General features: G+C 41.7%; 2 protein-coding genes across 3 annotated transcripts; one reads left to right on the top strand and one right to left on the bottom strand.

The window, feature by feature from the left end:
- Nucleotides 1–186: 186 nt before the first annotated feature.
- spg21 (SPG21 abhydrolase domain containing, maspardin) lies at nucleotides 187–5943 on the top strand. Its single transcript, XM_062471509.1, has 9 exons — nucleotides 187–364; nucleotides 751–815; nucleotides 1068–1229; nucleotides 1665–1745; nucleotides 1848–1993; nucleotides 2120–2228; nucleotides 4809–4916; nucleotides 5001–5141; nucleotides 5269–5943. The coding sequence occupies exons 2-9, from the start codon at nucleotides 753–755 to the stop codon at nucleotides 5392–5394; spliced, it is 936 nt and encodes a 311-aa protein (XP_062327493.1). The 5' UTR covers nucleotides 187–364; nucleotides 751–752; the 3' UTR covers nucleotides 5395–5943.
- Nucleotides 5606–13274, bottom strand: ankdd1a (ankyrin repeat and death domain containing 1A). 2 transcript variants are annotated; one of them, XM_062471506.1, is made up of 15 exons: nucleotides 13113–13274; nucleotides 12611–12714; nucleotides 12201–12299; nucleotides 11746–11844; nucleotides 11458–11562; nucleotides 11120–11218; nucleotides 10797–10949; nucleotides 10602–10700; nucleotides 10142–10240; nucleotides 9361–9459; nucleotides 8792–8890; nucleotides 8267–8362; nucleotides 7947–8145; nucleotides 7541–7676; nucleotides 5606–6902 (listed from the first exon to the last, which is right to left on the bottom strand). In XM_062471506.1, exons 1-15 carry the CDS (start codon nucleotides 13144–13146, stop codon nucleotides 6845–6847), a joined length of 1578 nt encoding a protein of 525 aa, XP_062327490.1. In that variant the 5' UTR covers nucleotides 13147–13274; the 3' UTR covers nucleotides 5606–6844. The 2 variants fall into 2 exon arrangements, with proteins under 2 accessions (XP_062327490.1, XP_062327491.1); XM_062471507.1 differs by having other exon boundaries at nucleotides 10797–10895; nucleotides 13113–13273.
- Between the last annotated feature and the right edge of the window lie 1204 nt (nucleotides 13275–14478).

The following is a 14478-nucleotide window of genomic DNA, read 5'->3' as shown; positions in this document are numbered from 1 at the left end:
ACCATGTGACGAGATGATAAAACTAACAGAGATCTAAAGTTGGACACGGATTGATGATCCAATCATCTAAATTAAATTAGCCAGTTGACCAATACAGCGAGATTACCATCCATTACATTTATTCGTAAGGTTTATTCCCTTTTTAAGCATGCAACTGCTGCTGTAGGCAAGTGATTAAATCAGTGGAAGCACAGAAAAGGAAAGCAGGCTATACTATTGAAACGCACCAGCGCGCAAAGAAACACGGAAGTACATGCAAATAATGTCATATGACCAAATGGCTAGCTATAGAAGCGATGTAAAATGCCTCTAATCCATGGATAACAGTCAACGGATACATTGAATGCTATCCAAAGAGAAATCGGTAACTTTTCTTGCATTTAAGATCCGCTTCCTTGAGGGATTGGACCAAATGTGCTTAAACATTGTTTTTAACTTCATGACATTCTTGTTACGAGCTGGAGAGTGCGAGCTAGCTTGTTACCGCTACGTCGTCACGAGTGTTGCTTGTGCTGCGGCATGCTCTCTGTCACAGAGATCTATGGTCTGTCAGGCAGTTTTCTTGACAATCGTCGTTGATTTCAATTTGGTGTACTCTTAATAGCTTAACCACAAAGGAAGTAGTAAAGTTAATACTCTTTTGCTTAAATAGGAAACCTAGCTAGCTATAGTTATTTATTGTACAAGTGTATCGATATCATCATGCTTTTCTTTGTAGCGAGTTAGTACAGTATCGGCTTGTCTTCTCAGAAATGGAGGAGATACGCGTATCCCCGGACTACAACTGGTTCCGAAGCACAGTGCCCCTGAAAAGAGTGAGTTTTTTAATTATTATTTCAGGCTTTTATTATGACATCTGTACAAAAGGATATAAAATGGTGTAACTGCAAAGATGGCATGTTATCTGACATGATTCAACCAGCTGGGTTCTCTTTTCAAAATGTTTGCAGTGATGTTGCCACATACCGTCCCTTGCCATGGTCATTGTGTCTTCACTACTTATTGAATTTGAATCAATAAGCCACATTCAAAGAAACAGTCTAAATCAGTCCCCTGTTTCACTACAGATAATTGTGGATGATGACGACAGCAAGGTCTGGTCCTTGTACGATACAGGACCAAAGAGCATTCGGTGTCCCATAATATTCCTTCCCCCTGTCAGTGGGACAGCAGAGGTGTTCTTCCAGCAAGTCCTAGCTCTCACAGGCTGGGGCTACAGAGTGATCTCGGTAAGATGAGAAAAATTAGCCGTAGACTGTCAGTAATGGTGTAGTCTTGTATGAAGTAGTGGACATGCTGTGAATTTACAAATAGTCTCTGCAGTCTCCCACCAATGTATCCCTCCTCATTTTACAGTGTAGATGCACCAGATGTGCGTGAAATTTAGACTATACTGTTGAGTAAACACCCATAGTTAAGGTATCAAACTCTTATGCATCTTTTAGCAGTTGGTCAAAATAAATGTATTTGTATGTGCACAACCATGCATGTATGTGGTTCTGATGTTTGGAGTTGATTTAATCTTGTGTGCATGTGTCTGTATTCCCATTTAGAAAACTAATAGTGAGACTGTTTTTACAATGACTCGAACCTTGGTTTTTGAATTGAATGTTTAGGAAGTTCATCGCAGTGATTCTGTCCTGTGCTCTCTTTTTACATCTTAGCTGCAGTATCCTGTGTACTGGGATCTTTTGGAATTCTGTGATGGTTTTCGGAAGTTGCTTGACCATTTGCAGTTGGATAAGGTTTATAACTTGTCATTCACTCAAGCCTTCCCAATGACTATCTATGCTGCTATGTGTGGTTAGAAAGTGATGTGATCTACCATGGTCTCACTTCTGTTTCAGGTCCATCTGTTTGGTGCCTCATTGGGTGGATTCCTGGCTCAGAAGTTTGCTGAGTGCACGCACAAGTCCCCCAGAGTGCATTCCCTGGTCCTGTGTAACTCCTTCAGTGACACATCCATCTTTAATCAGACATGGACAGCTAACAGGTAAGAGTCTCTGGCATCAGGGAGTGGCCATCGCATCTCTTTGTTTTCTCCATTTATCCACCATCCTTCACTGGAGTTTGTGAGTAACAGCTACAACCACCATGTTTTTTCATCCCTGTTATCCAGCTTTTGGTTGATGCCTGCCTTCATGTTGAAAAAGATTGTTCTTGGGAACTTCTCAAGAGGACCTGTTGATCCCAAAATGGCGGATGCTATTGACTTCATGGTGGACAGAGTAAGCTTTCCACTCCACATCATCCCATACTGCCCCTCTCTCTCTACTTCCTGTTTTCCCTAAACCAGAATAGTCATATCTGCTTTAAAGATCCTGTAAAGTGGAATTGAAAATTAGTTTGAAGTTCATCACACCACAGAAGAATGTGTTGTTAACTACCCATCCAAATTCGAATGAAAAAAACCCCACCGACAAGTATGTTAAATTAGGCTCTGAAATCGTGAGAAAATCAGCAGCCTTCTCTGCTGGAGACTGGGAGGGCGTGTCGCCTGTAGAAGCTGAATCTCCGCCCCCTCGAATTTATTGAATTTAGCAACAACAGCAACACTTGCTAAATCTATTGCAGATATCAGATCAGACCTACATGCAATCTCTTGAGTGTTTAATGTATTAATTTCTTTGTCTTTGCATCCTACCAGCTGAGTAACAGAATGCAACCGTCTGTGATCTGATGTAGATAGGTCGCTGTGACGTAGATCGGTCGGGTTTTGGCTCCGCCTATACAAAACCTGAGCTGAAAACGGAAGAGAAACTGTTCAACGGTCTAACTCAACATTTCAGTGCGACAAAGTTTTTGCGCTTTGCACATGCTTTCAGGACCTAATTTCACACGTACAGTTAGGTCCATAAATATTTGGACATTGACACAATTTTCATCATTTTGGCTCTGTATACCACCACAATGGATTTGAAATGAAACAATCAAGATGTGCTTTAAGTGCAGACTTTCAGCTTTAATTTCAGGGTATTTACATCCAAATCAGGTGAACGGTGTAGGAATTACAACACATTTTATATGTGGCCCCCCCCCTTTTTAAGGGACCAAAAATAATTGGACAAACTAACATAATCATAAATCTAATTGTCACTTTTAATACTTGGTTGCAAATCCTTTGCAGTCAATGACAGCCTGAAGTCTGGAACCCATAGACATCACCAGACGCTGGGTTTCGTCCCTGGTGATGCTCTGCCAGGCCTCTACTGCAACTGTCTTCAGTTCCTGCTTGTTCTTGGGGCATTTTCCCTTCAGTTTTGTCTTTAGCAAGTGAAATGCATGCTCAATTGGATTTAGGTCAGGTGATTGACTTGGCCATTGCAGAACATTCCACTTCTTTGCCTTAAAAAACTCTTTGGTTGCTTTCGCAGTATGCTTCGGGTCATTGTCCATCTGCACTGTGAAGCGCCGTCCTATGAGTTCTGAAGCATTTGGCTGAATCTGAGCAGATAATATTGCCCGAAACACTTCAGAATTCATCCTACTGCTTTTGTCAGCAGTCACATCATCGATAAATACAAGGGAACCAGTTCCATTGGCAGCCATACATGCCCACGCCATAACACTACCTCCACCATGCTTCACTGATGAGGTGGTATGCTTTGGATCATGAGCAGTTCCTTCCCTTCTCGATACTCTTCTCTTCCCATCATTCTGGTACAAGTTGATCTTGGTCTCATCTGTCCATAGGATGTTGTTCCAGAACTGTACAGGCTCTTTTAGATGTTTTTTGGCAAACTCTAATCTGGTCTTCCTGTTTTTGAGACTCACCAATGGTTTACATATTGTGGTGAACCCTCTGTATTTACTCTGGTGAAGTCTTCTCTTAATTTTTGACTTTGACAGAGATACGCCTACTTCCTGGAGAGTGTTCTTGATCTGGCCAACTGTTGTGAAGGGGTTTTTCTTCACCAGGGAAAGAATTCTTCTGTCATCCACCACAGTTGTTTTCCGTGCTCTTCCGGGTCTTTTGGTGTTGCTGAGCTCACCAGTGCGTTCTTTCTTTTTAAGAATGTACCAAACAGTTGATTTGGCCACACCTAATGTTTTTGCTATCTCTCTGATAGGTTTGTTTTGATTTTACAGCCTAACGATGGCTTGCTTCACTGATGGTGACAGCTCTTTGGACTTCATATTGAGAGTTGACAGCAACAGATTCCAAACACAAATACCATACTTGAAATGAACTCTAGACCTTTTATCTGCTCCTTGTCAATGAAATAACAAACTCCCATGAAGGAATAACATACACCTGGCCATGGAACAGCTGAGCAGCCAATTGTCCAATTACTTTTGGTCCCTTAAAAAGAGGGGGGCCACATATCAAATGTGTTGTAATTCCTACACTGTTCACCTGATTTGGATGTAAATACCCTGAAATTAAAGCTGAAAGTCTGCACTTAAAGCACATCTTGATTGTTTCATTTCAAATCCATTGTGGTGGTATACAGAGCCAAAATGATGAAAATGGTGTCAATGTCCAAATATTTATGGACCTAACTGTATATATTGTACTGAGTAAATCATGGAATTTGCTTTACAGGATCTTTAAGGATTCGAGTATTGTTTGAAGAAAACAGCTGCTGTCTCTGACATGTAACTACAGCGTATAACCAGGCAAATAGTCTGGGCTTTTTAAGGTTTCACGTGAATGTGATATCTTACTTAGTTCCCAGAACTGTGTTGTGAATGTGTGTTCACATGCCAGGCGAAGGTTAAATGTATTTGCTTGTAAATTGAATGACAAAGCTGTCTCTATTCTGCTGTTTCTCCTCCCTGCCGTGTTTCCTGTGGGTGTACTGTAGCTGGAGAGCCTGAACCAGAGCGACCTAGCCTCTCGGCTCACACTCAACTGTCAGAACTCCTACGTAGAGCCGCACAAGATTAAGGACATAGCTGTGACCATTATGGATGTAAGAGGCAGTACTTTGAATATTGTTTTAATTCATTCAAATGCTAGCCAGTTATGTACATTTGCATGTCTTTTGGTTTTGAAGGTGTTTGACCAGAGCGCCCTCTCACTTGAGGCCAAGGAAGAGATGTACAAGTTGTATCCAAATGCTAGAAGAGCTCACCTCAAAACGGGTGGAAACTTCCCGTACCTGTGCAGGAGTGCAGAAGTCAACCTTTACATACAGGTGAAGACATGTTTAGGCTTTCTATTTTTCAATCGACAAACAGATTGATCACAATGGAAATGTTACTGTATTCTGAGTCATTGCTTTTTTTGTTCACTCCAACTCTTGTCTTTATCCTGCTCTGAAGATACACTTGCGTCAGTTCCATGGGACCAGGTATGCGGCCATCAATCCTGCCATGATTAGCGCTGAGGAGCTGGAGGTACAAAAGAGTCACCAAACCAGTAGCAGGGATAGTGACGATGACCAATGAGACTGTTACCTAGCAGTGTCTTGGTTCTTGATTGGGTGGACAAACAGAACTATGGGCACTTTTCCTCAACCAGCAAATCGGCAGATCTTTTACTGCTCATCAGACACCACTATTGGTCAGTGATATGCTGATCTCTTGTATTTTTTTCTACAATGTTGAATACAATCAATCAACAGGTTCAATTGAGGATATTTTTACTTTCCAGAAAAAAAAACAATATTTTAATAATCACTGTTACTGTAAATACAAATAGTTGTGCTTTAGTTGGAAAGAAACTTCATATGATGCCATATTATGAACCCTTTGCCTTATGTGATATACAGTTATTTTATTGCTGTTACTAAATGTTGCACTTTTGAAATGTCTGAATGCTTTGTTTTCCTTGTTTGTTTATGGTTAACCATGCCAACTGTTGGTAAGAAAACTGAAGCACTGATTACTGAGTAACATCAATCATAAGATGTTATAAGAAATGGAATTAAAAACAGTACTATGTATAATGTGACAAGTAAACATTTAATTTGCGGTTCAATTAAAGTCTTGAACAGATATGCTGTGTCTCATGCACATAAATCAATGTCTTAAAAGGAGAAATCCATGTGTTTTTTTTATTTTTACAAATTGACAAATAAGACGTACACATTTCTTCTAAATTCTTTACATTTGTAATTGTCGATTGCTAAAGAAAATCGACATACAAAAGAGCTATCAATTGCCATTATACCAGTGCATTTCAGTTGAGCATCAACGAGGTGGAAAACATTATAGAAATGGTTCAAAACTGACCACAAGATATTGCATTTTATAGTAAGTCAGCATATGTTTTCACGAAAAGCTATTGTGCTGCATAGAAGATCAGTTGGCATATATCACATTCTGTTTACATTAGTAAGTCCTATAGAGGAGTGGGCCACTGTATGGTGTACTGTACACACACCACTTGTGTGAGTGTGACGCTAACTATGAAATAGAACTATTTCATCCTAAATGAGGTCCGATGTTCTTCATATTGGGAGATAAATATTTGCAAAATAAAAACATCCATATGCCTCACAGGCAAAATACAATCAATCAGTGTTGTTCTACGTAGTGTACGAGGAAGTAGCCCTTGTGTATGGAAATATGAATATACAAAATCAAGTGTTCATCCAGACCTCATATGGCCACTTTTCATTTACACACTACATAGCATGCATTTTATGTTTGTGTTTTAGTAAACATTGGACATTACATAATTTATGAGCATATTGTCCCAGTATAGTTGGGATTTCCCCAGAGTGTTACTTCCTCAAATCATATGTGCAGGGCTTCATACACTAATATAGTCAAGGGTATACCAAGGTATGTGGAGTATACCCACTTCTCTTTACTGGACCCACCACTAATTATACTTTAGTATGTCCTCTATTACAGTACACCTATTTCTGCAGTCAGCAACACACCACTGGAGTCACATAGCAGAGCATTTTTTGGGGGAGCTGGTGTCTGCATTCGCCTTCTGTCTGATGCTTTCTGTTGGATTAAAACAGACTAGTAATCACCAGCAGAAACACATTAACTAGACCAATAACCATCAGTGTTTCCCCTAGGTTTAAATGACGTTGTGTCCTTGGGCAAGGCACTTCACCCTACTTGCCTCGGGGGGAATGTCCCTTTACCTACTGTAAGTCACTCTGGATAAGAGCGTCTGCTAATTTACTAAATGTAAATGACACGCCGTCGTGTAAATAAGATAAATAACATAAGGCCATTTAGCTTGTTTAATAAAAGAGCAAGCTATAGACCTGTTTTATAGGAAAGGTAACCTTAAATGACTTATTTTGTGATCGGGCGCTATATATATTTTTTTATTTTTTATTTTATTATTATTAACTTGACCTTCCAGGGGGGCGGGGGGTGCCATTGGGGGGGCGGGGCGCCCCCCTAATATAATGGTAGGGGAAACACTGACCATCATTAACCAGTAATCAGACAGGACCATTGTAATTAAACAATATGTACAAAGAAGGAGAACTTGTTATGATACATGAGCAGCTGCTCCATGCCAACAGAGTTTGTAATGTTTATGTAATGTTTCTAACATGAGTTTTTTGATGTACGAGTCCCAGATGTAGAACTCTCCCTGATGGCAGAGGCCCCTCTGTACTTGCCTGCTAGGTCTGTCCTGGAGATGCCGACCAGCCCCTCATACAGGCCTTTGATTGGATTCTCCCCGGCAATCATCACTCCATGCAACCAGATCAACAGCATTCGATGGCCATGCTCCTTAAAGCTCTTTGTACCTGTGATTTGAATAACATTTAGTGTTTATTTAAAGTGGCTGTAAAGCATTTGGAATTTGCTATACAGCACCTTTAACCTATATTTATTCAGGCAAAAAACAATGAATACATTTTTCCAATGACAGCCTGAATACAGAGCAATATAGTCATGAAGGAAACAATAAACGTCAACAATTGACCAAGAAATGTAAATAAATAGTGAAATAAACTGATTGGGAAACAATGATAGTGTAGGTCATAAATGGAGGCGTTTACTACAGACCAGCTTACCTGTCCACTGCTGTTCTATGGCACGTATGTGTGCGTCGGTGAAGCCCCAGTACTGGGCCAGGATCTTCCACTCCCCGTAGGTCAGGTGCTTTGTGGCCAGCCTCCACATGACAGAGCGGAGGTGCTGCGTCTCCTGCTGGTGGTCCTGCCTGAAGCTCAGCTGCTTCCCCTCCCAGGAGTCACCGCTGCTAACGTTCTCCTGGGAGGGAGGAAGACTGAGAGTTGACACTGATAACTGCCTGACAGTCCAACTGAAGTCCACAGACAGACTGCACATTTTGGGCTGGCGCCCGGTCAGACTAGTTTAGGGCTGAACTCACTTTCTCCCATTTGTAAAAGTGGTCTGCTTTGATGATCATGTCCACCAGGACAACATGACCTCCACGTGCTGCCACCTCCAGACACGTCTTCCCTTGCTGAGTGTGACATCACAGGAAGAAAGAACACCGGGTTTAATTGACTGGCTTCCATCATTAATAAACAATAATAACAATGAGGATAATATGCTATGGCTTCCCAGATTGATGGTCAAGTGAGATAACTAACGTATACGTGCCTGAAATGTTTTTTATCATGATACAGCAGCTTTAAGAGTTAGTAGTGTTCATTTGCGCTCAGGTTAAAGTGTAATGACATGTATCTTATCTTCTCTTAACTGCCAGTCTAAAAGTGAAACTATTAGCCAACAGTCGTCCACTTTCCTATCTGTTAGTGACATCATATCAGCAGTTAAAATCTTAAAGCCTGCTGTCAAACTCTTGTGTTTAGGGTACACCTGGAAGTAATCCATGATATACACCATTATGTATACGTGACATGTTCCTGAGTAAGACTGGGTGGAGTACCTTGTCCCTGAGGTTAAGGTTGACCCCAACTATAAGGATCATCTCAGCAATGTCCTGGCGCCCGTGTTCTGCTGCAATGTGCAGGGCTGTCTGCTGCCTCTGTGAGGAGTCAGGTGAGAGAGGTCAGAGGCTATCAGAAGACTCAAAACGAACGCAGCCAAGCTGCAGACCTTATCAGTGTTTAGTACATATATGGGTCCTTTTTGGTCCTTCACCTTAAAGCTGAAACATAGTCAACACAAGGTGGGATGGTCTTAGACGAGAAAACGTTCACTTCTCATAACTGAATAAAGGGTAGTTTAGTTTCAAGTTTCAAGTGTGGGTTTCAGAGCCCAAGACTGGGCACTGAAACTCTTGGGACAAGACAACACAGGCAACCTAGCATAACCTGGTTTAGAATCATTTAACACATATTTCCACTGAAGTATCACAGATAAACCAACAAAAGGATTCCTGTGACAGATGACATTCTGTAATATCATCCAGTAGTAGTGTAGTTAAACCAAATACAGTCCTTGTACAGTTAATATAACATAGGGGTGTTCCTTTGCAGTGGAAACAAGACTTACATTGTCCACGATGTCCAGGTCACATTCTGCATCTATCAGTAGTTGAACAATCTCTGTGTGATTGTTGAGCACAGCTAGGTGCATAGGTGATATGTGTTGCTATGTAAAACAAAAACAAAGCGATTAAAAACAAACACAGCCATAACATATGTACTGTTGCTGTCTTGGCATTTTACATTGACCAACAGTGTACAGTTAAACCTGCAGGAAAGGGCTCCCCCTGTTGGTCAAGCTGGTCATCATAACAATGAGGACACACTTGGCCAGGCTTTGAGATACTTTGCGTCTTTAAATTAGCTCAAAATTAGAAATTGGTTCTGCTTTCTAAGGCTTTGGGAGTAAGCAGGGTCTACTTCCCTAGACACTGCAACTGATCCTCTAGCTTTGTGATGGTGGATCATATCTAAAGACTATTGGATTTCCTGTGTTTTGTCTAAAGGTCTTTGTGGTTCTTGCTTGCCTTTGGCTATCACGCAGACAGCCACAACCCCCCAGCTCATACAATACTATCTTGAACCAGAGCTGGGTTACCATGAACACACAGCGGACAAAACAGCTTTCATGCTCCTGAACCTGCTGTACCATCAACAGTTAGGCTGGATCACTGGAGTTCTACCCAGGTAGTGGATAAGAGATGGTGATGATGAGCAGTCAGGCTAATGCTGATACTGAACTCCTTCATGCGATAGTTGACAGGTCTTAACGAGTCACATTGTTCTTTAATCACAGAGCAAAAGTAAAATTAGCAAAAAACAAATTGAAGTTGACTTGAAGTACTTACATTGTCTACGGTGTTTGTGTTGACTCCAGCCTCCAGCAGCATTCTGGCCTCCCTGTCATGGCCGTGCTGAGCCACATAGTGGAGAGCGTTCATGTTCTTCTGCAGGGAGATCACAGCACCACCATGGGACATGCTACAGGTTTACCTGTCAGACCACATTTCTGAAGGTGTCTTTAACAGGGGGACTCCAAGTTCTGGACACATCTTAACATGACCACGATTTGAAGTGCCACAGCAAAATGTCCGCCTACTTATGTAAATGACAGATGTCAGTTTATGATTTTTCAGGAATTTCGCAGAAAAAAATCTAAAAACAGGTTTTCACTTTGTCATCATGGGTCATTGAGTGTAGTGTAGTGTTATCCACTTGACAATTCAATTTACAACACAATAACATTTGCTGAAAGGGAAGGGGTTCGAATACCTTCTGAAGTCAATGTATGTGTACAGAAACACTTACGTTTGTCAGTGAGTTGACATTGCAGCTGGACTCCAGCAGTAGTTGAACACATTCATAATGACCTCCATCAGCAGATACGTGCAAAGCTGTCAGTCCATCCTGGAAATATAAGGTACGGAGCTTCTTTGTACGGCGTGTGTGTGTGTGTGCACAGTACTCAGTGCTTTGGGTAAAAGATACAGAAAGCCTACTCACTATGTTTCTCTCGTCAATATCCACTCCAATCTCCATGATCTTCTGCAGCACCTCTGTGTGTCCGTGCATGGCTGATAGATGCATGGCAGTATTCTCTTTCTGTTTCACATGAACGATAACAGATAACCATGATATAATGTCCCCTATAGTAACCTGTTCCACAAACAACAAACATATTAATTAAAGTGAATGTGTGGATAAGGGTTTGTGTGTGCATGTGTGTGCTTGTATAGTGTATGTGAAAGCATGTATGTGCTTTTATTTAAAACAAATAGTGGTTATAGTCCACACACACCCTAGCATCCTGAACAAGTGAGTCCTACCTTGTCCCTGAGGCTGTGTGTACAACCCATCCCTATGAGGAAGCCCACCGCCTCCAGCTGGCCATGCTCGGCTGCCAGGTGAAACGCTGTCTTACCAGACTGGCGGAGTACAGAGACCCAGGGGTTATGAAACACACACACACACACACATATACACACAGGCACACAAACACACAGAGCACAGAAGCATGAAGCACACAGCACTGTTAACCCTTGAGGCCTTTCTGTGTACTGAGGGAGGTGGCATTGAAAGGATCCATAAAGTCAACACCAAAGGTATTCTGTTGCCTAGCCAGGGAGCAGGATGGCTGTGGGAGGCAAGGCGCAGCAGCAGTCACCTTGTCCACTCTGTCAATCCTCACGTCCTCCAGGTCCTCCATGATGAACTCCAGTAATGAGATGTGACCTCGCTGAGCAGCACAGTGTAACATGCTAAGACCATTCTGTGGGATAGAGAGACACACACAAATAAACAGATGTACGAAACAGTTTGGGAACCCCTAGAAAAGAATGTTACCATACATCTGTTGACGGACGTTGACCTGACCGGTGCATGGTACAACATTAGTAAACATGTCTTCTCTTCACACACTGTCCTGACTGACAGCCACTGAAGCTGACCTCACCTTGTTTTCACAGTTGAGCTTGGCTCCACTGGCCACCAAGATCTGCAGGACCTTGAGATGACCAAACCAGGCTGCCAGCAACAGAGCGTTCATGCCAAACTGTGGAGACACAAACTAGACTTAGCTGATCATTACATCACAACTTTTAATTGCATTGCTAGAAGCACATCATTTGTAAAGTAACTATCCCACTAATATTGTTTGTCGAACTGTTTTCCTCCCCCAGACTTAACAGGTAGTTACAGTGAGCTATCTGTTATTTAGTACCAAATCATAACAAGTTTTGTCCCGATTGTGTTCGCATGTGTGTGTTTGTGTGTGTGTATGTGTTTATCTGTGTCAATGCTGTTTGTATGTGTGCGTATGCATGCCTGTGCTGTGTGCATGTATTTATCTGTGTTTAGGTGTGTGTTTTGAGTGTGTCTGTGTGGCTGTGTGTGTTTGTCTGTACATACACTGTCCTCCTCGTCCACCTCTGTGTCATGGTCCAGTAACAGGCGCAGAGCCTGCTCATTTCCTGCACCAGCTGCCCAATGTAGAGCTTTACGGTCTATCTGAGGAGAGAGAGAAATTGAAATAGAGAAATAGAGAGGAAGAGGGAGACCTATAATGATACCGAGCTTCAGTACCATGGAATAATTCATCCAGTACTGCTAAGTCAAGAAAAACAACTGAATGGGCTCTGAACTGGGCTCACATCCTGTTTCCGGGACAACAAGTGTGTTTCCCTCCTCTGTGTGAGAACACAGAGACAGCTAGGAGCTGTCACTGACTCTAAAGCCATTGGTTTACTCACTTCCAGACCTCCAAAGCAGCAGAATGTTACAATAAAGCTTTAACAGTGTGTATGTGCATGTGTGCTCACTTTGTTTTTGGCTTTGATGTCCACTCCTTTCTTCAGTAGTTCCTGCATTTTTTCGGTGTCATTCCTCTTAGCAGCGTCATGGAACTCCTTCTCTGATCGGAGAACTGTGAACGAAGAGTCACAGTAGACTCATGGTCTAAACAGGGCACTGCTGAAACACCCATCAGTACTATCAGCTTTTACTACTACCATCGATGAAATGGTAAATCCACTACTCAATGCATGTTTTAGATCTACATGCTAATGTCCATCCTGTACAAAACAGTCGCCTTAACATTTAGAACGAGGAAAATGCAAAAAATAGAATGTTGAACTTATTGCGGTGATACATGTGAAAATACATAGAACGAGACATTTATAGACCTAGATGAATGTGTTATATATGGTCAGGTAGGCGTATAGTAGCCTTGTAATTTAATCAAACAGACTGAATTCGCATTATTACCATCAATGAGCATCCTAATACTACGGTGATAATGCAAACACGAGCGCACGGACTTACGGATATCATCTTCTGACACCAGGTCGTCTTCCATTTTATTTGTGGTTCAGTGACTCATTAAAAATCATTAGTTTAGTTTATCTAATACCGATCACATTTTTCTGCTCATGCCATTCCTGCTATTTCTACGCACTGGAAGACTTCCACTATACAGCGTGCCACACATCCGGGTGCAGAGCGGAGATGGACCTAGCCCATATTCATAGCAAAAACAGATCAGAGGAAATCTGGGACAATATCTTAATCAAATCCAACGTCAATTGTCATTTTTTCAAGTATTTTTAATATGGCTGTCCATCTGAGCCTATAGACTAACATAACATTTTGATTAAAGAAATGTTCTCAATAGCCTACAATATCCTCAGTAGGAGGATTAATTATAGTCGTCTAGATCCACGGCCTCTATCTGATTTGTTTGTTATTGCCTGGTGTGAAGACTTCTGAGCACATCCTCAGACCCCCAGTCTGATTATGTAAATTACTATTTCTTCCACTAGGGTGCGACATGTCCTTGCAGACTGGCAAATCGCTGATTCCGAAAGGGTTTTTATCAGACCCTGAGTTGGTGATAGCTGACAAATTTCCATAGCCTACAACAGAATTAAGAGGGTTCAAATAAAAAAATATCCTGACTGTACAAATATGTATACATTGTATTTAAGTGTTATATTATTTACATGTTATATTCTGATAGCATTTCATTTACATACTGTATATGTGGAAAATCATCAAACAGAACATTTTGTGTGTGTTATTTTACATAACAGTAAGACCCCTTTTTAATCAATCACTAATTAATCATCCCTAAGAACAATCCTTCATCATGCATTGTGTTTCATACATTTGACGGGTAATAGCCATGGAAACAGATAGTTTCTATACGAGGAGTGGGCAGAGAACAGAAGACCAGTTCCCCACATCAGCATCCTGTTCTCTTTTTTTGAAACTGAGGCTTGTGACAAAACCAATCCCGTAAACTATGCGTGCTTGAACCCAACCCCGCACCGCCCTTCACACACACACAGACGCATCTACACACACACATCCACACACTCAGAGACGCACCTACATACACACATGCACACACATATGCACACACAGTTTGATTTTACCCACCTGTTAATTTTCTTTGAACCGTCCAACCATAGCAGTAGCTCAAAAGAAACTCTGAAGCTTTACTCATATATTTAGTTTATAAACTTTACCATTGGCCTCCACTCAGGAATGCCCTGCTGGAATCCTCAGCCACTCAGACATCCTCAGGATGGTAGACCCACTCATACAATAAGCGGCTCGTCAGGACATGAGAGTCACTCCTCACTCCCTCACTGCGGCGCTGCACCAGTATTACCAGCAGCTGGAACCA

Source organism: Osmerus eperlanus, chromosome 10, assembly GCF_963692335.1.
Source record: "Osmerus eperlanus chromosome 10, fOsmEpe2.1, whole genome shotgun sequence".
In the NCBI taxonomy this organism is placed as follows: domain Eukaryota; kingdom Metazoa; phylum Chordata; class Actinopteri; order Osmeriformes; family Osmeridae; genus Osmerus; species Osmerus eperlanus.
This window is presented reverse-complemented; position numbering and strand designations above follow the sequence as displayed.